Source organism: Bombina bombina, chromosome 7, assembly GCF_027579735.1.
Source record: "Bombina bombina isolate aBomBom1 chromosome 7, aBomBom1.pri, whole genome shotgun sequence".
In the NCBI taxonomy this organism is placed as follows: domain Eukaryota; kingdom Metazoa; phylum Chordata; class Amphibia; order Anura; family Bombinatoridae; genus Bombina; species Bombina bombina.
In genome coordinates this window covers 285,888,092-285,915,546 of record NC_069505.1, presented here as the reverse complement: position 1 = coordinate 285,915,546, position 27,455 = coordinate 285,888,092, and the positions used below count along the sequence as shown (strand labels likewise).

The 27,455-nt window shown below is 40.2% G+C and overlaps 2 protein-coding genes across 7 annotated transcripts in view; one reads left to right on the top strand and one right to left on the bottom strand.

The window, feature by feature from the left end:
* PODXL2 (podocalyxin like 2) overlaps positions 1-4,107 on the bottom strand; it is a 201,093-nt gene extending 196,986 nt beyond the window's left edge. The window contains exon 1 of the mRNA XM_053720820.1: positions 3,991-4,107. The gene's annotated coding sequence lies outside the window, so the exon portion shown is untranslated. The remainder of the gene's footprint in view (positions 1-3,990) is intronic.
* Positions 4,089-27,455, top strand: part of USP19 (ubiquitin specific peptidase 19) — a 287,727-nt gene continuing 264,360 nt past the window's right edge. For 3 of the 6 annotated variants that reach the window (XM_053720815.1, XM_053720812.1, XM_053720816.1), the window contains exons 1-5: positions 4,089-4,290; positions 17,000-17,262; positions 18,516-18,551; positions 19,459-19,587; positions 19,848-19,984. In XM_053720815.1, coding sequence (XP_053576790.1) covers positions 17,136-17,262; positions 18,516-18,551; positions 19,459-19,587; positions 19,848-19,984 — 429 coding nt within the window. In that variant the 5' untranslated portion in view covers positions 4,089-4,290; positions 17,000-17,135. The remainder of the gene's footprint in view (positions 4,291-16,999; positions 17,263-18,515; positions 18,552-19,458; positions 19,588-19,847; positions 19,985-27,455) is intronic. The other 3 variants (XM_053720814.1, XM_053720813.1, XM_053720817.1) reach the window with 3 other exon arrangements.

Sequence of the window (27,455 nt, the reverse complement as noted above, 5' to 3'; positions counted from 1 at the left end):
TCAACTGCTCCGCCCACTCAGTTCTGCAATCAAAACACACCCATTTGAAAGTAATAGTATAATTTAGATTTATCCATAGTTTATTATACAGATTACAGCACCAAGCTCTTACACCTACGCAGTCTCTGGAACACATTCTGGGCATATGGTTATTTTTACAACACAGCATCAAAATTAGAAAGACACATAGGCCCCTAGTTATCAAGCCGTCAACCTCAAATACGCTGGAATTCCGCAGCGTATTTGTGGCAAGGCTGATTCGCCTTAGTTATCAAGCCCTAGATACCGGTAAAAGTAGAATTTTGTAACGTAAGCTTCGATCCGCCGGTCTCAGTCCGACACAGATCGATTCTTACGTCACTACAGATGTTCCGCACACAAGTGCGGCACAATCTGACTACTTTTGCTAGTTATCAAAAAACTAGCAGGTACGCTCGGCACTTTTCCGGCCCAGCGTACCTGGTTTTCAAACCGCCGCCCTGGAGGCGGCGGATCCCATAGGAATCAATGGGAGTCTGACCATAGCGAAAGTTCATGTTCGCTGCTGCCAGACATCCCATTCATTCCTATGGGAGCTGTCTACACCTAACACCCTAACATGTACCCCGAGTCTAAACACCCCTAATCTGTCCCCGATCAGCCAATAGAATGCAAGCTCAATCTGATTGGCTGATTGGATCAGCCAATCGGATTGAACTTCAATCTGATTGGCTGATTCAATCAGCCAATCAGATTTTTCCTACCTTAATTCCGATTGGCTGATAGAATCCTATCAGCCAATCGTCAATTGAAGGGACGCCATCTTGGATGACGTCCCTTAAAGGAATATCCATTCGTCGTTAGTCGTCGGGAAGAAGAGGATGGCTCCGCGTCGGCTCGTCTGAAGATGGCTCCGCTCCGGATGGATGAAGATTGAAGACGAATGGAAGACTTCTTCAGCGCCGCATGGATGATGACTTCATCGGATGGAAGACTTCTTCAGCGCCGCCTGGATGATGACTTCTGCCGCTCCGGATCTCCTCTTCGGTTCCATCGGTGGGTCGGCTGGCTGAAGACGACTCAAGGTAGGATGATCTTCAGGGGGGTAGTGCTAGGTTTATTTAAGGGGGGTTTGGGTTAGATTAGGGGTATGTGGGTGGTGGGTTTTAATGTTGGGGGGGTTGTATTTTTTTTTTACAGGCAAAAGAGCAGAATTCTTTGGGGCATGCCCCGCAAAAGGCCCTTTTAAGGGCTGGTAAGGTAAAAGAGCTGGTAACTTTTTAATTTAGAATAGGGTAGGGCATTTTTTTATTTTGGGGGGCTTTGTTATTTTATTAGGGGGCTTAGATTAGGTGTAAGTAGCTTAAAATTGTTGTAATATTTTTTAAATGTTTGTAACTTATTTTTTTTATTTTTTGTAACTTAGCTTTTTTTATTTTTTGTACTTTAGTTAGTTTATTTAATTGTAGTTATTTGTAGGTAATTTATTTAATTAATTTAATGATAGTGTAGTGTTAGGTTTAATTGTAACTTAGGTTAGGATTTATTTTACAGGTAATTTTGTATTTCTTTTAGCTAGGTAGTTATTAAATAGTTAATAACTATTTAATAACTATTCTAACTAGCTAAAATAAATACAAAGTTACCTGTAAAATTAATATAAATCCTAAAATAGCTACAATATAATTATTATTTATATTGTAGCTATCTTAGGGTTTATTTTACAGGTAAGTATTTAGTTTTAAATAGGAATAATTTATTTAAGTATAGTGTAGTGTTAGGTGTAATTGTAACTTAGGCTAGTTTTGATTTTACAGGTTAATTTCTCTTTATTTTAACTAGGTAGCTATTAAATAGTTAATAACTATTTAATAGCTATTGTACCTAGTTAAAATAAATTGAAAGTTGCCTGTAAAATAAAAATAAATCTTAAAATAGCTACAATATAATTATTATTTATATTGTAGCTATCTTAGGGTTTATTTTAAAGGTAAGTATTTAGTTTTAAATAGGATTAATTTATTTAATAAGAGAAATATTATTTAGATTTATTTAATTTAATATTTAAGTTAGGGGGGTGTTAGGGTTAGTGTTAGACTTAGGTTTAGGGGTTAATAATTTTATTACAGTGGCAGCGGTGTAGGGGGGGCAGGATAGGGGTTAATAAATTTATTATAGGTGGCGACGGTGTAGGGGGGGGAGGATAGGGGTTAATAAACTTATAGGTGGCGACGTTGTAGGGGGGGCAGATTAGGGGTTAATAAGTTTAATATAGCTTGCGGCGGGGTCCGGGAGTGGCGGTTTAGGGGTTAAACTATTTATTTAGTTGCGGCGAGGTCCGGGATCATCAGGATAGGGGTTAATAACTTTATTATAGGTGGCGGCGGTATAGGGGGGGCAGGATAGGGGTTACTAGATATAATGTAGGTGGCAGCGGTGTCCGGGAGCAGCGGTTTAGGGGTTAATACATTTATAAGAGTTGCGGCGGGGTCTAGGAGCGGCGGTTTAGGGGTTAATAACTTTATTGAGTTGCAAGGGGCTCCGGGGGCGCCGTTATAGGGGGTAGAACAGTGTAGTTAGTGTGGGTGCTTAGTGACAGGCTAGCAATAAAGCTGTCAAAAAGCCGAAGAGCAGCGAGATTGGATGAGTGATAACTCTCACAGTCCGCTGCTCATCGCCCCGTACTTGGTGCGCAGCTTTTTGACAGCTTTATTGATAATTTAGTCGACATTTTGAAGGTCCGCGGCGGCGATGGTAGGTGAGCGTATTGGGCCGGCGAAGGCCATAATATGTGAACCCATTCAATAATAATAATATTCCATTAGGAAAGAATAATATTTAAATAATACACTATATCTATTTATATGTATGTGTGTGTCCATGTATATAGTATATATGTGTCTGGGTATAAGTAGGTGTATGTATGTGTGTCTATTTATGTGTCTGTGTGTATATGTATGTCTGTGTATATATGTCTGTGTGAATATGTATTTGTCTCATATGTGTGTGTCTGTGTATTTGTCTGCGTATATGCACAAAATGTGTATTATGTTGCGTCCAAAGTATGTCACCAATCATAAAAGGATATACATAAGCTCCATAGTTGCCAACATTTAAAAAAAAAATTCAGGGACACTTTGCAGCAGAGCAAGCAAGCGGGTTACTGGAGTATTGACGAACTACTGTTCAACTGCTCCGCCCACTCAGTTCTGCAATCAAAACACACCCATTTGAAAGTAATAGTATAATTTAGATTTATCCATAGTTTATTATACAGATTACAGCACCAAGCTCTTACACCTACGCAGTCTCTGGAACACATTCTGGGCATATGGTTATTTTTACAACACAGCATCAAAATTAGAAAGACACATAGGCCCCTAGTTATCAAGCCGTCAACCTCAAATACGCTGGAATTCCGCAGCGTATTTGTGGCAAGGCTGATTCGCCTTAGTTATCAAGCCCTAGATACCGGTAAAAGTAGAATTTTGTGACGTAAGCTTCGATCCGCCGGTCTCAGTCCGACACAGATCGATTCTTACGTCACTACAGATGTTCCGCACACAAGTGCGGCACAATCTGACTACTTTTGCTAGTTATCAAAAAACTAGCAGGTACGCTCGGCACTTTTCCGGCCCAGCGTACCTGGTTTTCAAACCGCCGCTATCTGTATATATATATATATATATATATAAAAGCAAACAACAAATGTTGTGCAAAAGAGATTTTCAGGGACATTTCCAGGGACCAAAAAAATCCAGGGACTGTCCCTGGAAATCAGGGACTGTTGGCAACTATGAAGTTCCTGTGCTGACCAACTGTTACGTAGCATGTTGCACGGTCATAGTTCTGTATCTCTAGGGAGAAGTGAGTGACTTCTTAGACATTAGCCGCTATGGTTTTATACTAATGTTGATTAAACACACATACGGTCGGTTACTACGTATCTGGACTGTCAAGTTTCCCTCCAGGTAATTAGGTACGTACTCACGGGCCTCCCCTTACCAATACCTGTGCAGTTACCATGGTAACTGAAAATCGGCAGATTAGCCAGATTTCTTAGTCACGTGATGTGGGTGGGGCTACTGCGGTTGCGTCACGTGATCCATCAGTCAGGTTTCCCGGAAGTGCGTCCCTCAAACTGTCTGAGGTTTTGGCCCCAGTGGCGACTGGGAAATAAACACAAAGTGACCCGGACCGGAAGCGGAAGTGTTGGTGACTGCGAGCTTTACAGGCTGGGTGGCCGGTGCCAGACGGGAGAGACAGGAGCGGATACCGGTGGGACTCGGGAGGCTCCCTGGGGGCTGTGGGGTGAGTGCGGCCTATAGAGCCCAATGATGTCATGATGTGGCCTGTGTGTCTGATTGTCACGCTGTTTAATATATGTTATATAATGTGTGTATCGTCCCCTACGTATGTGACAGTGACACTGTGTGTGACACTATTGTCCCCCCCATGTGTGTGACACTATTGTCCCCCCCATGTGTGTGACACTATTGTCCCCCCCATGTGTGTGACACTATTGTCCCCCCCATGTGTGTGACACTATTGTCCCCCCATGTGTGTGACACTATTGTCCCCCCCAGGTGCGTGTGACACTATTGTCCCCCCCAGGTGCGTGTGACACTATTGTCCCCCCCAGGTGCGTGTGACACTATTGTCCCCCCCAGGTGCGTGTGACACTATTGTCCCCCCCAGGTGCGTGTGACACTATTGTCCCCCCCAGGTGCGTGTGACACTATTGTCCCCCCCAGGTGCGTGTGACACTATTGTCCCCCCCAGGTGCGTGTGACACTATTGTCCCCCCCCAGGTGCGTGTGACACTATTGTCCCCCCCCAGGTGCGTGTGACACTATTGTCCCCCCCCCAGGTGCGTGTGACACTATTGTCCCCCCCCAGGTGCGTGTGACACTATTGTCCCCCCCCCAGGTGCGTGTGACACTATTGTCCCCCCCCAGGTGCGTGTGACACTATTGTCCCCCCCCCAGGTGCGTGTGACACTATTGTCCCCCCCCCCAGGTGCGTGTGACACTATTGTCCCCCCCCCCCCCCAGGTGCGTGTGACACTATTGCCCCCCCCCCCAGGTGCGTGTGACACTATTGTCCCCCCCCCCCCCAGGTGCGTGTGACACTATTGTCCCCCCCCCCAGGTGCGTGTGACACTATTGTCCCCCCCCCCCAGGTGCGTGTGACACTATTGTCCCCCCCCCCAGGTGCGTGTGACACTATTGTCCCCCCCCCCCAGGTGCGTGTGACACTATTGTCCGTCCCCCCCAGGTGCGTGTGACACTATTGTCCGTCCCCCCCAGGTGCGTGTGACACTATTGTCCGTCCCCCCCAGGTGCGTGTGACACTATTGTCCGTCCCCCCCAGGTGCGTGTGACGCTACGTGTGTCTTGTCCGCCTCTGTGTGTGTCTTGTCCCAAGAGTGTCACACTGTTTTTGTATTATCCCCATGTGTGTGTATGTGACGCTGCATGTGCCTTGTCCCTGTGTGTGACATTGTGATGCCTGTGTGTATGACATTGTGTGTGTGTGTGTGTGCGCTTTCCCCCTGTGTGTTATGCTATGTGCATGTGATTCCCCCTGTGTGTGGCCCTCTCTGGATTTTGTCCCATTGTGTGGGTCACTTGTGTTTGTGTGTATTGTCCCACTTTCTGTGTATTATTCCCATATGTGACACTGTTTAATGTCCCGTGGTTGTTGCATTCTCTGTGTAATGTTCCCCTGTGTTTGACCCACTGTGTATTGTCCTATCTGTGTATGACACTCCCTTTGTGAAACTCTGTCTAGTGCACCCTTGTTTTTGACACTGTGCCATGTTCTTTGTATTCTCCTCTGTGTGACTCAGTGTAATGTCCCCACATGTGTGATACTATGTTATTGTCTTTCCTGGTGTGTGACACTCTCTGCGTAATGTCCCTCATGTATGACACTTTTCTGTGTAAAGTCCCTGGTGTGTGACACGCTCTGGGTAATGCCCCAGAATTACAACATGTTTTAAGGGAGGAAAATAGGAGGTGCAAGTGAGTTTAGATGTTTTGTCCGGTAATGTAGTGGTTACATGTTTTCTGGGAGCAAAAGCAAAATGATTAATGAATTATATAATATACACATACATTTTTTACTGTTCATATTCTGTAGTGAGATTTGCTATACATCTTCCACTTGTTCTAATTATTCAGATTACAGCTGCCGTGTCTGTTTAAGGGGCCAGTTTTCTAAATATATCGTAGCTAAAACGCCCACAGTGTTTACATAACTTTTCTGAGTTTTTAGTGTTTCTTTTTTCCAATCTATAATTAGCCGATTATGTATCGGTCTACTGATGTGCAGTTTGTTTTTAGCTCATGTGTCAGATAATATTTACACTAGTTCTTTTAATAATCTGTTCTTCATTTTAATTATTTCCTTTGTATTGCTTAAATTGCTTGTCCAATCCCAACATGTCTTAGTGCAGTTTATAAATGGCATCTAAAGTGACATGTGTTGACAATAATGCATCAAGCAATCACATGTTGTAATGCTAATTTGTATTCTGCAATCTGTAGCACTCTGCAGTTATGTGGCACATTACATCTTTGATTTAACAAAACATTTTACTAAAATATTGGTGTTTTTTTCTTTTTAAAATAAAATATTTTTTAAAAATGCTCATTATGCTGGTAATCCTAACCACTCTCTGGCAGAGCTATTGTGAGTGCTCATGAGGTGGCACTGGGGTTGCAGATATGGGATTAATATATCCACACGTGGAGGCAACATTTTAAAGAGACTCTCTTATTTAAAAAGAAATTTTTTTTTTTTTCTTAGAGCATTCGATTTTTAAATACATTCCCTTCTTGCACTGTGTGTTTAACCCCTAATCTGTGTTCTGCTCTAGATTAAGGTATGGCTGGTGATTGGAGCATACATGTGTAGGCTGCTCCTTACTGGTGGTATCCTTATATGGAATGGCATATAAACTAAATTCATAAATAAATAGGTGAAAGCATTTTATGTTTACACTAGCTCCTTTCCATGACAGAATGTCTAGCTAGGCCTAGGAGCATGTATGTGATTTGTGTGCCATATGTATAGCATTTTTGCACAGCTGCTGTATAATTGTGAAGATGAGTGCACTCTGGTGCATACTTCAGGGTGCTCTCATGGGAAGAAACTAAGTTTCAAGAAAGGAAACCAAGATTCAGAGGTAAAGTTGATAACTTTGTTTAAAGGGACATAAAACCCAAATTTTTTCTTCCATGATTCAGATAGAGCATATCATTTTAAACAACTTAATAATTTACTTCTGTAATCAAATTTTCTTTGTTTTACTGTTAACCTTTGTTGAAAAGCTGGGATATAAGATCATGAGTGTGAACGTGTCTACAGCACTATATGACAGCAGTTTTGCAACAATGTTATACATTAGCAGGAGTACTAGATGGCAGTACTATTTCTTGTCATGTAGGGCTTCAGGCATCTGCACGCAGCCTACCTAGGTATCCCTTCAACAAATAACATAATGAAGCAAATTTGATAATAAAAGTAAATTGGAAACTTTTTTTTAAAATTGTATTCTCTATCTGAAAAATGAAAGAACATTTTTGGGTTTAATGTCCCTTTAATGTTGACTGCTCAGTTAGTTGGAGTTGTATTATTTTTATACCTTGTTTCTTTAAATACTATTGTAATGTTTTGACTCAATATGTGTAGATCTTGCTAAACATCCTAATTTAAAGCAGGGCTTGACAAACCCAGGTACCAAGGAGACACTGGTTCACTTAAATTAGGCCCTGGCTCCCTTGTTTAGAGTCCCCAAGACACCTATTTGTCTCCCCACCCTACACACACACCCTTTCCCCTAACAGTCTCTTTACCAATGATGCATTTCACATGATATGCTAGACATTGCTGTCAGTAACATGGTGGACAGATTAGGAGTCAAGCATCAAGTGTGAGCATATATGTGTTGTACAATTATATCTGTGTGTATTTATATATATATATATATATATATATATATATATATATATATATATATATATATATATATATATATATATATATATATATATATATATATATATATATATATATATATATACACTGCTCTAAAGAATGCTTTCAAAAACAGAATTGGTAATTGTTTATTTTTATCAATTACCAAAATGCAAAGTGAGTGGAGAAAAATCTAGATTAAACCAGCATTTGGTGTGACCACCTTTTTTGCCTTAAAAACAGCATCAATTCTTGCAGGTACACTTGCGCAAAGTCAGAGATTTTATGCACATATAGTCAGGAGCATGATTAAACAATTATACAGACAGATGCTTATAATTAACAATTTAATATGTAGGTTGAAACACAATCATTATCTGAAACAGAAACAGCTGTGTAGGAGGAATAAAACTGAGTGAGGAATAGCCAAACTCTAACAAGGTGAGGTTGCTGAATACAGTTAAATATCAAGTCATATACTAGCAATACTGAGCACATTAACAAGACACAATGTATTTATACTGCATCAGCAAGGTCTCTCTCAGGCAGAAATTTCAAGGCAGACAGATGTTTCCAGATATGCCGTCCAAGCTCTTCTGAAGAATGGCAAAGAAACTAACAATGTTGAGGACCTTAAATGCAGTGACCGGCCAAGAAATGCAATAGAGGAGACAGATCATGCTTACTTCCCTTTGCAATTGGTAGATGTCCTGCAGTGCCATGAGCTAAATATTGGCAGAAATCAGAGTGACCATTGTACACCCATCTATTGTTTTGAGAAGTCTGGTCAGAAGTGGTCTTCATTGAACACTTGTGGCCAAATGCCATAGCTCTGATGTGGAAACAAGGCCAAGCGACTCAACTATGCACAAAAATATACGAACTGGGGTGCAGACAAATGGTGCTCTGGACTGATGAGTCACAATTTTAAATATTTGGCTGTAGCAGAAGACTGTTATGTTAAATTATGCAATTCATTTGTTTGGATAGAAGAAAATCTTAGTATATTAGAAAGTATTATACTGCCCCCACCCGGCTACTTCATAATGCCACACGGCTGGCAATTATGAACACTATATTTATATTATTTGCATTATAATCCAATGGTTATTTATACCGAAATAAGGATTCATTTTTAATTATGTAGCATGAAGTTGTATATTCATCCCTGTCATTGTTTATTTTTTTTGTTAAATTGATTCCATTAATTCATTGACAATGTTATGCTTAGACTTGCCACCTCAGCCATGTTTTCCTGGACACTTATGAGTTACACATTCTGCAGGGTAAGCAGGGCGGAACATGTATTGTGCCTCTGGACATGATATGAATAGTGTTGATGAACATCACAATACATGTTCCTCTCTGCACCCCCTACAGCATGTGTAACTCATAAGTGTCCAGGAAAACATGGCAGAGGTGGCAACCCTAGTTAGGCTCCCCCAGAGGAATCTGTAAAATTAGTTGGGGCATTTTGTCTTTCTAGAAGATATGATTACATATTCTTGGTTTTGTAGTTCTCAAAACAAACTGAATGTGTCTGCAGAAGCAAAGTGTTATAAAATGAATATACAAAGAAATATTGAGAAATAAATTAATCCCATTGTTCCCCTGCTATGTTATGTATACAGAATCAACCCCTTACTATCTTTACTTTTATCAACCCCTTACTTACTTTTATCAAAGGCTTCACCTGCCTTCACACCACTACGACTGCAGGTACTCAAAAGAGAACCTGCAGTCAGTATTTATCAAGCAGCGGTCATCAGACACAAGAGAACCTGCAGTCACTATTTATCAAGCAGCGGTCATCAGACACAAGAGAACCTGCAGTCAATATTTATCAAACAGCGGTCATCAGACACAAGAGAACCTGCAGTCTGTATTTATCAAGCAGCGGTCATCAGACACAAGAGAACCTGCAGTCAGTATTTATCAAGCAGCGGTCATCAGACACAAGAGAACCTGCAGTCAGTATTTATCAAGCAGCGGTCATCAGACACAAGAGAACCTGCAGTCAGTATTTATCAAGCAGCGGTCATCAGACACAAGAGAACCTGCAGTCAGTATTTATCAAGCAGCGGTCATCAGACACAAGAGAACCTGCAGTCAGTATTTATCAAGCAGCGGTCATCAGACACAAGAGAACCTGCAGTCAGTATTTATCAAGCAGCGGTCATCAGACACAAGAGAACCTGCAGTCTGTATTTATCAAGCAGCGGTCATCAGACACAAGAGAACCTGCAGTCAGTATTTAACAAGCAGTGGTTATCAGACACAAGAGAACCTGCAGTCAGTATTTATCAAGCAGCGGTCATCAGACACAAGAGAACCTGCAGTCAGTATTTATCAAGCAGCGGTCATCAGACACAAGAGAACCTGCAGTCAGTATTTATCAAGCAGCGGTCATCAGACACAAGAGAACCTGCAGTCAGTATTTATCAAGCAGTGGTTATCAGACACAAGAGAACCTGCAGTCTGTATTTATCAAGCAGCGGTCATCGGATACAAGAGAATCTGCAGTCCGTATTTATCAAGCAGCGGTCATCGGACACAGAGAACCTGCAGTCAGTATTTATCAAGCAGCCGTCATCAGACTCAAGAGAACCTGCAGTCAGTATTTATCAAGCAGCCGTCATCAGACACAAGAGAACCTGCAGTCCGTATTTATCAAGCAGCGGTTATCAGACACAAGAGAACCTGCAGTCAGTATTTATCAAGCAGCCGTCATCAGACACAAGAGAACCTGTAGTCAGTATTTATCAAGCAGCGGTCATCAGACACAAGAGAACCTGCAGTCAGTATTTATCAAGCAGCGGTCATCAGACACAAGAGAACCTGTAGTCAGTATTTATCAAGCAGCGGTCATCAGACACAAGAGAACCTGTAGTCAGTATTTATCAAGCAGCGGTCATCAGACACAAGAGAACCTGCAGTCAGCATTTATCAAGCAGCGGTCATCAGACACAAGAGAACCTGCAGTCAGTATTTATCAAGCAGCCGTCATCAGACACAAGAGAACCTGTAGTCAGTATTTATCAAGCAGCGGTTATCAGACACAAGAGAACCTGTAGTCAGTATTTAACAAGCAGCGGTCATCAGACACAAGAGAACCTGCAGTCAGTATTTAACAAGCAGCAGTTATCAGACACAAGAGAACCTGCAGTCAGTATTTATCAAGCAGCCGTCATCAGACACAAGAGAACCTGCAGTCAGTATTTATCAAGCAGCCGTCATCAGACACAAGAGAACCTGTAGTCAGTATTTATCAAGCAGCGGTTATCAGACACAAGAGAACCTGTAGTCAGTATTTAACAAGCAGCGGTCATCAGACACAAGAGAACCTGTAGTCAGTATTTATCAAGCAGCGGTCATCAGACACAAGAGAACCTGCAGTCAGCATTTATCAAGCAGCGGTCTTCAGACACAAGAGAACCTGCAGTCAGTATTTATCAAGCAGCGGTCATCAGACCGCTGCTTCCTTTGCCTCTTCTCCACCTCTTAGGTGGAGAATTTCAATCTCCCCGATCTGACGAGATTGACAGCTTCTGCCCGCATGTGATTGGCTGTGCCCGGGCAGGAGGCGGCGTTGCACAAGATCGCAAAATAGCGATCTTCTGCAATGCTGAATTCCGGCAGCAGAATTCAGCCTGCCAGAGGCGAGTTGCGGCAGTGCATATGTACGCCCCTGTCCGCCATTGCTTGATAAATCGACCCCTAAGTCAAAAATCTGAATTAATAGAATGAGAAGGGAGGGGCAAGCAGTAGAAATGAAAGTGAAACATATAATGTTGTTGTTTTAGTTAAATCTATTTAAAGTATTATTATTATTATTATTAAGGTAGTGATTATTTTACTTTACTTTCCAATAAAGTACAGCTGAAAACTAAATGAAATATAAATGATTAAAGGGACATAAAACCCTCATCATTTTCTTTCATGATTCAGATGGGGCATACAAATAAACAAAAAATGTTTTCCCCAAGTTACTTCTTTTATTATCTAATTTGTTTAGTTCTCTCTGTATCCTTTGTGGAAATGAATACCTAGGTAGGCTCAGTAGCTGGGAGATATCTGCTGATTGGTACCTGCACATATATACCTCCTGTCATTAGCTTTACAATGTGTTTAGCTAGCTCCTAGTAGCGCATTACAACTCCTTCAATAAACAATACCAAGAAAATGAAACAAAATTGATAATTATAAAATTGGGGTGGGGTGAACTATCTCCAGATAGAGCATAGATTTTTAAACAACTATTTTTATTATTTATGTATTTCCAAAGCTATATAACTAAATCAGCAATTTTCCGATAAAACTGGAAAATTCTTCTGAAAATGTATTCTAAAAATGAAATATTTTGTAGAAAACCTTTATTCTGACTAGTGATTCAAATGTCTCTTAAAGGAAAGGTTAACTATCACGCTCTGCTATTTAGATTTAAAAAATAAACATAAAATTATTTTATGTTTATGTTTTCTAACATCCATTATTATTAAAACTTTAAATTACCTTTTACAACACTCGGTTCTATTGCCGTAACTCTGCCTGGTTATAAAAATGTTTTTGTTTTCGAATGACGAATACTTTGTAAAGCATTTTGATTGGTCCCCCACTGGCATCCCAACAGACTAGATTAACAATACAATACTATTTACGCATGCGTGTCTCATTTATTTTTAGGCCGCAATATATGTGCGTTCATGAGACACGCATGCACATTCTCGGCTGGGCCATTTGCAGAGAGGAAAAGATTTAACGATAGTTGCTACGCTACACAATAATGAATCTGATTCATTCTTTCAATGTGTTTCACAGCAGCAATGTTTTCTGCGCATGCGCAATGGACTATGCCTTCCAAGAACGCACAGGAATGTACACATAAGAGCGGGTGGGACCGGCCTTGCGTGTAAAGGAGATAAATCAGGAAATGATCGGGTGGGCAGAGGAACCACGGAAAAATGTATAAGATTTACCATATAAATAACTACTAAATAATAATAATAAAAAAAAAAAAAAGTTAGCGACTAGACTAATCTAAGTTACATTAATGTGGAGGCTCTAAGTTTACTTTCACTTTAATAGTTGCCAAAAGATACTCGCTCCTAGATTATAAATTAAACGGACATTGTAGTCAACATTTCTTTTCTATCTAGAATACAGCATTTCAAAATGTATTTGTGTGTGTGTTTGTTTTTAAAACAAAACAAAAAAAAGTTAATTCCTGTCCTGAATAAACAAAAGTTAGGAACCCAGTGGCAGCTAAGCACATCTCTGGATCTGCAATGCAATTGTGGTTTCTGATCAGACTTATACAATTGGTCATCTTCTTTGCAGGGGTTAAACCTGGTTACCAATAAGCATTTGTGCTGGCATGCATTATAGCATTTTATTATTGCACAGGTACATTTCAGTCCTGGAACAGGAATATTGTTTACAGTATACTTCTATTTGTAAAATGTTATCAGCTTTTGCTTTAACACTTACTGTGCAGGTCTTCCTATTCCACCAAGCTTTCCTGAACACATACAGTATTTCCCTTCACATCATACTACATGCAGCCTGCACAGGGGTAATGTACATGGTCTGCCAGGTTATGTTGCACACTGCGGGGCTTGTTAATATCAAACTGAACTTGGATTTAATTTTCAGCCTCTCCTTAGACTATGTGGGTTATTTATATATATATATATATATATATATATATATATATATATAAAAAAAATTTTTCTTCAAGAAGCCTGGCGTATTATGTAGTGAATCACTGTAAAATAAATTTCACCCTGCGCCAGCAGTGCATTAGCCGGAATTGTACTTTGATCCTGTTATGGGCATTGATTTGGATATAATTGAATTCCTTTGAAATCATTGTTTGCAATTAATCTGTTCTGGGTAAAACCTGTCTTTAGATGTAAATGCTTCTTATTTCTTTGCACAGATGGTAAGGTAGTAATCCCTAAGCACACATCTGTGACACAAAAATAATATATTAAGTTTAATGTAGAACTTCCAGTCCAATGTTTGTAGAATGCTGTAGTTTGCTATTTACAAGACTCAAGCTTTCTTTTAAATCTTATACATCCCATCCAGCAATGATCTTATTAAAAGTACACTGCGGGCAGTACAGCCATTCAGATGCCACTATCTCAGTGAGTGCGGGCTTGGAGTTTGTTGGCATGGGGGTTGATAAACACTGTGCTAGGCCATAACCAGCACACATAACTACTACGTATTTGGGAACAAACTGTTGGGTCAGTGTCAGTTGGACGAGTCTACTTTATTGTTAAAAGTACATTAAAGGGACATTATACACTAGATTTTCTTTGCATACATGTTTTGTAGATGATCCATTTATATAGCCCATACAGGTTTTTTTTTTTTCTTTTTTTTTTGGTTTTTTTTAATTTGTATAGTTTTGCTTTATTTTTTTAAATAACATTGCTCTGATTTTCAGTCCTAACCAAGCCCCAAAGTTTTAGGAGAATACCGACGTATACCTACTCCAGCTTGCTTCTGTTTGTGTAAAGGTCTTTTCATATGCAGAGGAAGGAGGGGATCTATTTGCCACTTGCAGTGGGTCTTCCAGCTAACTTTTTAACAGAGCTAAACTGGAATCTTCTAAGTAAGTTTTTAAACAGTTTTATACTGGATGTTTAGATCAGTATCTGTGCATATAGTGTTTATTACATGCAGTTATATGAAAATTAGTGTATGCTGTCCCTTTAAAGACATTCTAGAGCCGTGTGTGTCTCAGCAGCAGTGCCTTTATTATACACGCTTTATACAGCACTTGGCATTAGGCTATGTGAGTGCACAGATTTGTTGTGCCCAGAGGAAGTTTTGGAAATGGCCCTGTGACGTGCAATGGAATTTTTGTAGCGCTATTTTGATGCGCTCATTTAGCATTGTTCAGAAATAAAGCTGATGGTATTGTGGGTGTGGTGTTATCGGGCTTCTGAGCACTCAGTTATTTGTAGCATTAAAGGGACATGCAGTTGAATCTAAAGAGATTGAGATATATATATCAATTTTATGTTTGCTAAGTGTTAATGTTTCTCCTATTTTGACTCCTCCCTTTCCCTTGGAACTTTTTCAAGGGTTGTGTTCCTGGACAATGCAAATTTGGCTTGCTCGTTCAGTTTAAATGCTTTTAAAACACTTGTATAGTATGTAGATGTTTTGCAATGGCGACATAGCACAAAACACTGATGCTGTGCTACTTTCTAGTGATTTGTAGACCACTAGGTCTGGCATCGGTAGTGCGGAAACTCCTGGAAGAGAACACAAGGGATTGTGTTAAGACGATATTTAGCCCCTACGGATCAGGAATTTTAGCAAAAAACTTGCCCACAGTACCAGAGATTGTTTTAGCATTTTTACTATCGCTCGATTTAAAGGACCACTCACTACAGTAGAATTGCATAATAAAAGTGCATAATAAAAAGACAATAATTTAACAGATACTCTGAATTTCAAATAAGCAGTAGTTATTTTCCGTCCCTTTGTGTCATGTGACAGACATCAGCCAATCACAGACTAGTATACGTATACCCTGTGGGCTTGTGCACATGCTCAGTAAGATCTTGTTCCCCAGAAAGTGTGAATATAAAAAGCAAAATTTGATAATGGAAGTAAATTGTAAAGTGTCTCATCTGAATCATAACAGTTTATTTTGACTTGCGTTACCCTTTAGTCAGAAATAAATCCTTTTGGGTTTTCTTTTTTATTTACCTATAAAAATGATATATTTCTTTGTAGTAGACAAACCAAGGTATTGATCTAGGCACATTTTGGTATATTTCATGCCACCGTTTTGCCACCAAATGTGATTTATATGTACAAAGGAAGATGTCCAGCCACTGATAAAAAAGTCCAATCCTTTATTTCCAAATATAAAAACAAAAGATACGTGTCTACAGCTTAGACTCCGTACTGACAGACTGTGCAAATGTGAGGACAGCTGGGTTCCTATGCAGCAGACCTGTTTCGTGCCTGTATGTACTTGTTCACTGCTTAATTGTTTTTGTTTTTTTATTATTTTATTTTTTTTACAAATTTTGCGTTTTCTCACTGAAATTTTTTACATACCGCTTGTGCAGTCATAACAGGTAGATGTTAAAGCTTCTTTGTGTTCCCTTTGTTCAGAAATAGCAGACATACATTGCTTTGCTAATTGCATGTAATCACCACACTCCTAAAATTCCTAGCCATCAAGGGGTTAATCAGGTAGCTTGTAAGGTTAATTTTAGCTATAGTGTAGAGATTACCCTCCTACCTGACACCTCCCCCCCCCCCCCCCCACACTGGTCACTAACACCTTCCTCACCTACACATCTCCCTGACCCCCCCCCCCCCCCAAACAGCTCTCTAGCCCTCTCCCTAATTACTAGGTGCTCCTATCTTAGGTTCTGACTGTCTGCAAGTACACAGTTTTTAATATTATTTTTTTTATTAATGTTTAAAAAATATTTTCTGAAATGTAGCACCCTTCACCCTTACCCCACAGCCGATTGCTCATAGGATCCCTCTCCTCTCTCACTAAATAATTTTTTCATAGGTATTAAATCCCCCTCTCCTTCCTCCCCTCCTTCCCCCCTCCTGTTATTCACCACTTAACTGCCTCTCTCCTCCCCTCCCACACCACCCACGGCAACAGCGCTGTAGAAAATGCCTGTCAGCCAATGGGCGACTGTAAAAAAAGCCTTTTGGTCAATGGGCGGCTGTAGAAAATGCCTGTCGGCCAATTTTTGTACTAGTAAGGCTCCTTAAAAACCAGTGCTAATGGCCTAGCATAAGCTTCTCACATGCCTAAAAAGTGAAATGTAAACCATAAAAAAGCTTAAATGTACCACTGTGTACATCCCTGGTAGAAGCTTCACTTGAATATGGATTACAGTTTTGTGCTCCACGTCCCATAGAGAACATTGCAGCCATAATATTTGTACTTGAGGTTTATCTAGCTCTTCTTACTGTCTCTTCTTGCTGTTTCTTCATGTGATGTCAGGTCTAACGCATTTATAATAATGATCTTTTGCAGACTGACTGTTCCTTGACTGAGAGTTTACCCACAAAGAGTCGCCAAGATAGCTGGCCCAGGTAGAAAACGTAGAACCCCTGACCCAGACTCCATTACAGACCCCGGGGGCCCATTCGTTTCCACCAAGCGGCAGAAGATGTCTCATTCTGCTGAGGGCACCGGCCATAGGAGAGTGACCTGGGGAAACGAAGATGGCATCAACAGAAAGAAACAGAAGGACAAAGCCAACCAGGACAGCAAAGAGGGCAAAGTGTTTAACAAAGGTTAGTCTGGGAGGGCCGTGATTGTATTTATTATCTCTTATATTTCAGAGATTATTGTACATAAGAGAATGGATTGTAGGGACGTGTGCTGAGTTTTGTTTAGCTCAGAAAACAAAGTTACAGAAGTCACTTCTAGGCATAAAATGGCAATAATAAAATACTAATACAATTTTGAATTGCACAGAGGTTTTAACCCCTTAATCAGATGGACGTACCCTACATGTCGCTTGTCCTTAAAAGGGACAACGTACTGTTAAAAGAGTATGATAAATCACTTGTTTAGGTCTTTTTTTTTTTTTATACATGAATTAGCTGGTTTTAATCTTTGAAACAACAACCCATTAAAATGGGTTGAGCTTGCAGGAAAATCAGATCTCCTTATTTTATCACGTTCTGTACACACACATTTTTCCTTATCTCTTTCTGTAAACCAAACCCCAATACTTAGAGAGAACAATTGAAAATTAACATTTTATTACTTCTCTCCTACCTCCCCATTTGGATTGTAATTTCTTCTGCTAGCTAAGTTTACATAGCCTTTTTATAGCCATTACTTAAGTATATAATCTTTCAGCATAGGTAGGGATATCACAGGCAAAATCAGCTATTGCAAATAATGAAATGAAGGTAATCAGTAAACAATTTAATACACTCCAGCAAGTAAAATAAATAATTGATAACAAGTTAAAGCAGAGAACATTGTATGGTACACTGTCCCTTTTAAGTTCACTGTTGCTCTTTAGCTGAACTTGGCAGGTGGTGATTGGTAGTTTATGCAGATATGTTGCTTGTCATTGGCTCAGTGAGCATGTTCTGCACAGGACCAGTAGTACATTTCCTTTTGTAAGCAGACTTCAACCGTTTACCCATAAAACAAAAATAAAAAACTCTTTGTGCTGTATATATCTGGCATTTAGCCCTGCAGCACTACAGAAAAATCCTGTAAAGTAAATTCTTACTCTTATTTTGTTAGTAAACTTTGTGTGGGTTTTGCAAATCCAGAGCAGCCCTTTGCTACACCCTTGAAAACCACCTACAGCATGACAGACAAGGTAATAAGGTGTAAGTGAGCTTGTGCACTACTGTAAGAAATTACTGTGTAACGGGTCTCACTAACGGAAGCATACTTGTATCCCCACTTTTTCTGGATTGCAAGTTTTGTCCAGCTTTTGCACTTTAGATTTTACACTTTTCTGGTTAATACTTTATACACTTTCACTCGTGTGGCTTTTTTTTTTTCCCTTGATTTTTAGATTCCACTGATCAAAGTAAAGAGTGTCAAGTGACAGGTAAATCACCTGGTCTCAGTGATATTTATCTGCTTACTGCCTTTAACCAAGTTACTGCTTGTAACCTAGTTAAGCAGCCTTTAGTCTGCTGTAAACATTTCCTAAATATGATACAGGCACAGTATCATAACTATGGCTGCTTCTAATATGGGGGTCTAGTGTTAAATGGGAGACTGTGCCGTACCGGTATGTGGGAGAATGATGTGCCGTACTGGTTTGTGATGTGCCGTACCGGTATGTGGGAGAATGATGTGCCGTTGCCGGTATGTGGGAGAATGATGTGCCGTTGCCGGTATGTGGGAGAATGATGTGCCGTTGCCGGTATGTGGGAGAATGATGTGCCGTTGCCGGTATGTGGGAGAATGATGTGCCGTTGCCGGTATGTGGGAGAATGATGTGCCGTTGCCGGTATGTGGGAGAATGATGTGCCGCTGCCGGTATGTGGGAGAATGATGTGCCGCTGCCGCTATGTGGGAGAATGATGTGCCGCTGCCGCTATGTGGGAGAATGATGTGCCGCTGCCGCTATGTGGGAGAATGATGTGCCGCTGCCGCTATGTGGGAGAATGATGTGCCGCTGCCGCTATGTGGGAGAATGATGTGCCGCTGCCGCTATGTGGGAGAATGATGTGCCGCTGCCGCTATGTGGGAGAATGATGTGCCGCTGCCGCTATGTGGGAGAATGATGTGCCGCTGCCGCTATGTGGGAGAATGATGTGCCGCTGCCGGTATGTGGATTTTTTATTTTAAATAAACATATTGCAAATAAAGCCTTCATCAGGTTTAGTCTGATTTTCATGTTCTGTAGGAACTACTATGTTTCTTGTGATAGCTGTAGTTATGCACAATTGTATATGGGTTTAAGTCACACTGTATTAACACTTTAATTATTTTATATCTCTTCCCAGACATGCTGATTGACTGGAAGCAGAACTCTGGGGAAGTTATAGTGAAGCTGAATACCGGATCCAGTGTCTTCAATATGGACCAACTTAATGCTGAATTCACTGACACAGAGTGTGTTATTAATTTCCCAGGTACTTTTCAGAGAGGGGAAGCGACAGCGGGACATGTGCTTTAGGAAGTTTTCATCTCTTTTTAAATCTGTCTCATTGTTTATCACAGTGATAGGAGTGATGTAGATATTCTGCACAGTTTCTGTAATGTAGAGTTTTTTTTCTTGTTTATAGTGTCCCCTTCTTTTCTCTTTTTATCCCCCTTTTTCTCTGAAATAACCCCCCCTCACCTTGACCTTCACTGATTTATAAAATGCTAACGTGTCCGTTTCTTGGCACAGAGGGCCAGCAGTGGTGCTGTAATTTTCATCAAGAAATTGAAGGCTCGTGCAGCAAGATCCAGTATAAGGAGAAGGGGAATTTCCTGCAGCTCATTCTACAGAAGAAGATTCCACTCAACAAATGGCCAACCTTATATGTAAGCTGATGACTCTGCAGTTCCTCTAGGGACACAAGTGTGACATGCTCAGGACAGTGACACCGGAGGTCACCTTAGCTATTGGCTGGCAATATGGAAGTCAAAATTCACATCATGATGCAGATACAGTCTGCAATTTAAAAAAACATAAACTTTCTAATTGATTCCAATATATATATATATATGTATCCCCCTTTCCCTGAACACTAATGTATAACAATTTTACAAACACAGCTGCTACATGGTGTTCACGCCACGTGCATGCTTCTAAGCCTACCTTAGCTCCTTCCCGTGAGGACATACTGAGGTAGGCTCGGGAACATGCACATTACTTGAGCTCTAATGTATAACATTGTTACAAACACAGCTGCTACATGGTGTTCATGCCACGTGCATGCTTCTGAGCCTATCTTAGCTCCTTCCCTTGAGGACATACGGAAGTAGGCTCGGGAACGTGTACATTACTTGAGCACTAATGTATAACATTGTTACAAATACAGCTGCTACATAGTGTTCATGCCACGTGCATGCTTCTGAGCCTACCTTAGCTCCTTCCCGTGAGGACATACTGCGGTAGGCTCGGGAGCGTGCACATTACTTAAGCACTAATGTATAACATTCTTGCAAACACAGTAGCTACATAGTGTTCACGCCACAAGCACTAATGTATAACATTGTTACAAACACAACTGCAAAATAGTGTTCACAACATGTTCACGCTCCTGAGATTACTTTAGCTCTTTCCCATGAGGGCATACTAAGTTTTAAAAAAAAGAGTCCAATAGAAAAAGGGAAATTAAATAATTAGAATTAGATTGGAACATTTTTTTCAGAATCCTAAAATTTTAATTTTGGCTTAAATGTTCCCTTAAAGGGACAGTGATATCAATTCCATTTCTTTTTAAAGACACGATGAGTCGACGGATCATCTTCATTACTTATGGGATATTCACCTCCTGGTCAGCAGGAGGAGGCAAAGAGCGCCACAGCAGAACTGTTAAATAGCTCCTCCCTTCTCTCCCACTCCAGTCGTTCTCTTTGCCTACGTTAGTGATAGGAAGAGGTAAAGTTAGGTGTTAGAAAAGATTCTTCAATCAAGAGTTTATTATTTTTAAAGTAGTGCAAGATTGTGCTGCTTTGTTCTAGGGTGTAGCCGTAGTCCATATCAGTCTTTTCAGTAGAGCTTTTGGTGGCTTTAGAGCAATAGGGACTGGTGGGACATAATTCTCACTGCGCCTCCTATACATTTATGCTGCTCTTATCCTGATAGCCTAAGCACACTTAACTCAGGCTTTATCATTTTCCACAGGGCTATGGGAGGGAGAGGACCTATTAAACCTGCTGGACTGTCCTGCTGTCAGACAGTATTTAAAGTAAGTGCTAACTTTGTTTATTCTGGGAAAAGTAAACTCAGAGGAAAGTGGGCACTTTAATTTTATCTGGATAACTCATAAGGCTCAGACAATGGGCTCCTTATCTTGGGACATCAATCTCTCTTATTTGGAGGGTATTGGACAAGACAGCCATAAGTACAAGCACTAGGGCTGGGAGTTGAGCTCAATTTTCGTTTATGGTGGTTATTTTCCCTAAAGGTTTATGTAAAGCATTTAAGCCGATCGGGTAATGAGTTTTTGACTGTAACGCCCACAATGGGCGGGGCTATTGGCTTGCACGCTTCCTAAGTTAACTGCGCAGTATTCAGCCGTTCTATCATTGCATGGACGTTTGCACATTGTGGCTCTAAAACCGCATGGTTTCCTAACTCATTAAGCAAGCGGTTATAGCGCTATTGTGGTCCTGAACATCCGGATCGTTCCAGCTCTAAAAAAGTTAAGACCAGGGAGTGAGTCTGTTTGGCAGGTAGGCGCCTCAGCAGAGTTGCTGAGGTGTAAGGGTGTCTGAATTTTGCTTTGTTTAGCTGATGGGATACGTTTTTCCCTATTTGAGTAAAAAAGTTATCTTTTAAAATTTTAAGACACAGTAACGTTTTTCTGTCATCAAATTTTTTGGAGTCTTAATTTAGTTCTTAAGGTTCTTCAAGGGGCTCTGTTTGAGCCTATGCATTCCTTAGATATTAAATTGTTATCTTGAAAAGTTTTGTTTCTTGTTGCTATTTCTTCAGCTCGTAAAGTATCTGAGCTCTCAGCGTTGCAATATACTTCTCCTTACCCTATTTTTCCATTCAGATAAGGTAGTTTTACGTACTAAACTAGGTTTTCTTCCTAAGGTTGTTTCAGATAGGAACATTAATCAGGAGATGATTGTTCCTTCCTTGTGTCCTAATCCTTCTCAGAAGGAATGTCTTCTGCATAATTTGAACGTGGTTCGTGCTTTAAAATTTTACTTGCAAGCGACTAAGGACTTTTGTCAGTCATCTTCTTTGTTTGTAATTTTCTCTGGAAAACATAAGGGTCAGAAAGTTACGGCTACCTCTCTTTCTTTTTGGTTGAAGAGTATCATCCGTTTTGCATATGAGACTGCCAGACAGCAGCCTCCTGAGAGAGTTACGGCTCATTCCACTAGGGCTGTTACTTCCTCATGGGCATTCAAGAATGAAGCTTCTGTGGAACAGATTTGCAAGGCTGCAACTTGGTCCTCTCTTCACACTTTTTCAAAATTCTATAAATTTGATACTTATGCATCGGCTGAGGCCGCTTTTGGGAGAAAGGTTCTTCAAGCAGCGTTGCCTTCCGTTTAGGTTCCCTGTCTTGTCCCTCCCTTATCTGTCTACTCTAGCTTGGGTATTGTATCCCATAAGTATTGAATATGATCCGTGGACTCATTGTGTCTTTAAAAAGAAAAGAAAATGTATGCTTACCTGATTGGACTCATTGTGTCTAAAAAGAAACAAATTTATCAGGTAAGCATACATTTTCTTTTCTTTTTAAAGACACGATGAGTCCACGGCCCGCCCTGTTCTTTTAGACAGGTTATTAATTATTATAAACTTCAGACACCTCTGCACCTTGGCTTTTCCTTTCTCTTCCTAACTTTGGTCGAATGACTGGAGTGGGAGGGAAGGGAATAGCTATTTGACAGCTCTGCTGTGGTGCTCTTTGCCTCCTCCTGCTGACCAGGAGGTGAATATCCCATAAGTAATGAAGATGATCCGTGGACTCATACGGCTAGATTTAGAGTTTTGTCGGTTTTTGTGGCTAACGCTGGCTTTTTTCTGGCCGCACCTTTAAAATAACTCTGGTATTGAGAGTCCACAGAATGGCTGCGTTAGGCTCCAAAAAGGGAGCGTACAGGCATATTTAACGCCACTGCAACTCTCGATACCAGAGTTGCTTACGGAAGCGGCCAGCTTCAAAAACGTGCTCGTGCACGATTCCCCCATAGAAAACAATGGGGCTGTTTGAGCTGAAAAAAAAACCTAACACCTGCAAAAAAGCCGCGTTCAGCTCCTAACGCAGCCCCATTGTTTGCTATGGGGAAACACTTCCTACGTCTGCACCTAACACCCTAACATGTACCCCGAGTCTAAACACCCCTAATCTGCCGCCCCTGCTATCGCTGACCCCTGCATATTATTAACCTCTAATCTGCCGCTCCGTAAACCGCCGCTACTTACATTATCCCTATGTACCCCTAATCTGCTGCCCTAACATCGCCGACCCCTATATTATATTTATTAACCTCTAATCTGCCCCCCACAACGTCGCCTCCACCTGCCTACACTTATTAACCCCTAATCTGCCGAGCGGACCGCACCGCTATTATAATAAAGTTATTAACCCCTAATCCGCCTCACTAACCCTATAATAAATAGTATTAACCCCTAATCTGCCCTCCCTAACATCGTCGACACCTAACTTCAAACATTAACCCCTAATCTGCCGACTGGAGCTCACTGCTATTCTAATAAATGTATTAACCCCTAAAGCTAAGTCTAACCCTAACACTAACACCCCCCTAAGTTAAATATAATTTAAATCTAATGAAATTAATTAACTCTTATTAAATAAATTATTCCTATTTAAAGCTAAATACTTACCTGTAAAATAAATCCTAATATAGCTACAATATAAATTATAATTATATTATAGCTATTTTAGGATTTATATTTATTTTACAGGTAACTTTGTATTTATTTTAACCAGGTACAATAGCTATTAAATAGTTAAGAACTATTTAATAGCTAAAATAGTTAAAATAATTACAAATTTACCTGTAAAATAAATCCTAACCTAAGTTACAATTAAACCTAACACTACACTATCAATAAATTAATTAAATAAAATACCTAAAATTACCTACAATTAAACCTAACACTACACTATCAATAAATTAATTAAATACAATATCTACAAATAAATACAATGAAATAAACTAACTAAAGTACAAAAAATAAAAAAGAACTAAGTTACAAAAAATAAAAAAATATTTACAAACATCAGAAAAATATTACAACAATTTTAAACTAATTACACCTACTCTAAGCCCCCTAATAAAATAACAAAGCCCCCCAAAATAAAAAAAATGCCCTACCCTATTCTAAATTACTAAAGTTCAAAGCTCTTTTACCTTACCAGCCCTGAACAGGGCCCTTTGCGGGGCATGCCCCAAGAAGTTCAGCTCTTTTGCCTGTAAAAAAAAAACCATACAATACCCCCCCCAACATTACAACCCACCACCCACATACCCCTAATCTAACCCAAACCCCCCTTAAATAAACCTAAAATAATAACCCTTAAATAATCTATGACAGCTCAGACATTGCATAATGTCACCCTATATGGCTAGTGTCCAAAAACACTGCTTGCTCTTTGGCACAAAATTATAAGATTAGGGTTGCCACCGGTACCTTAAATTACAGAACACTTAATCTTATATAGGGTTGATACCTCAGCCATGTTTTCCTGGACACTTATGAGTTGCACATGCTGCAGGGTGTGCAGGGAGGAATATGAATAGTGCTGTCCTGATACACAAAACATGTTCCTACCTGCACACCCTGCAGCATGTGTAACTCATAAGTGTCCAGGAAAACATGGCTGAGGTATCAACCCTATATAAGATTAAATATTGCTAAACAGCATAAAAAAAGAAGCCTGATGAATATTGGCAGCACATTCTTTAGTCAGCTGAGACGTAGATACATTTGTTCAGCTCAGATGAGGTCCAGGATGTTTGGCGGGAACCTGGCTAGGATTATTACAGTGAAGGCATAGTCCCAACAGTGAAGCACAGAGGTGGGAGTGTGATGATATGGGGCTGCATGAGTGCAAAACGTGTTGGGGAGATGACATTTATATATGGCACCATGAATGCCTGTAGATATACCAAAATACTGGCCGATAAGATGACTCCCAGTCTCCAGAAGCTTGTCAGAAGAGGAATGTCCCAGCATGATAACTATGCAAAGCACACTAACAAAAGAGTTCCTTAAAGGGACACTGAACCCAAATTTTTTATTTCATGATTCAGATAGAGCATGCAATTTTAAGCAACTTTCTCATTTACTCCTATTATCAAACTTCCTTCATCCTCTTGGTATCTTTATTTGAAAAGCAAGAATGTAAGTTTAGATGCCGGCCCATTTTTGGTGAACAACCTGGGTTGTTCTTGCTGATTGGTGGATAAATTCACCAACCAATAAAAAGTGCTGTCCATTGTTGTGAACCAAATAAATAACTTAGGTGCCTCCTTTTTCAAATAAATATAGCAAGAGAATGAAGAAAAATTGTTAATAGAAGTAAATTAGAAAGTTGCTTAAAATTGCATGCTCTATCCGAATCACGAAAGAAAAAATTTGGGTTCAGTGTCCCTTTAACCCTTTGGCTGCTAAGCCATTTCCCACCTGGGTGCTAATATTTTATTTACTTTTTTGTATTTTTTATTTTTTTTTTATTTTTTTTTAAAACTTTTTTATTTGTTTTTACAGACCCCCAAGGCTTACAGTGTTGGGAAGGTTAAGCGATTACCTTTCCAACAATGGGTCTTGGGGGTCTGTAGCTGCTTAGATGCCTGAAATACAGGCTTCTAAGCAGCATGCCCCCTCCTCCTATACTTAACATTGTTAAGTATAAATAAAGTTGCGCGGTGACGTCATCACGTAATTGCGCGTGACGTCACCGCGCATCACGTGAAGCCCCGGCGATGCCTGTCACTCTACAGGCACGATCGCCGGGTTAGGAGCAGTAAGGAGCCCCCAGATCTCCCTCAAGGTGGGAGAGTGCTCATGACGGTTCTGAGCCGTCATTAGCACCAGAGTGAGAAACTCTGTGACGGCTCAGAGCCGTCATTAGCACTCAAAGGGTTAAGTTGGAAAAAAAGTGAAAACTATGACCTGAACAAGTATGTCCCCTGACTTGAATCCAGTACATCACCGTTGGAGTATTTTAAAGATAACAGTAGCGCAACACCACCCCTCGAGCAAAGAGCAGCTGAAAAAAATTGTCTCTGAAGAATGGCAGAACATCTTTCCAGATATTTGTGCACGCTGGTATCCTTCATGCCCAGGAGGATTGAGTCTGTCATAAAAAATAAAGGTGGACATATGAAGTATTGAAACATAAAACATTATTTTGAATCTCAGTAATGAAAGGTGCACTGACTTTTGCTGCATTGATTTCTTACTATGCGGTCAGTATTTTTAATGTAGTAAATCAAAACGGTTAGTTTTTAATTTTATATAAGAGCAAATACACTACTGTAATACAATTACTGTAAGATTAGACAATTTTGAATTGTTTGACATTTAAGTGATATTGCACAGAGGTGTACTCACTTATGTTGTTTACTGTATATGCCTCTTGTCATTGGCTCACCTGTTTAGCTACCTCCCACTAGTGCATTGCTGCTCTGTACCCTACTTAAATTTACTCTTTAGCAAAGAAAACCAAGAGAACTGATGTAGCTCTATATGGACTGAGCTGATATAGCCATAACAGGAGGAAAAAAGGTTTATGAAGACCGTTGTCAGAAAGTAAACCAGGGTTAATAACCTATTATATATTTGAGGCATTGATTCTGTGTGTGTAAACAGAACTCCAGTCTGATAATTTAGTTTTTCTGTCTTGTTCCTATGATTTTAATTTAACATTAATAAGTACATTTTATATTCATTAAAATCAGATTGCACAAAAGTTATGACTTAATATTCTAGCACTTGGCTCTCTGCCCATAAAACCACAGTAGCCTCACTCACTTAAGACCCAATTCTCTAAACCTCTCGGGTCTGGCGAGAATCTATAATAGACGTGAGAATTCAGATGTTTTGTTAGCATCCGAATGTGGAAGAAAAGGGCTACTCGTGCCGTTCAGCCCTTTTCAGAGCTGCATTTATTCTTGTGAATGTGCAACACACTACGATCTGGATAAATGTGACTCAGAAAAGAACTGAACGTCACAAGTGTCCTCCTCCTGCATTTGGATGCTAACGGAGCACCTGAATGCCCACGTCTATTATTTAAGATGCCTGGTCAGTATTATGAGGACCCTCAGGGATTCATTTATAAAGGCAATT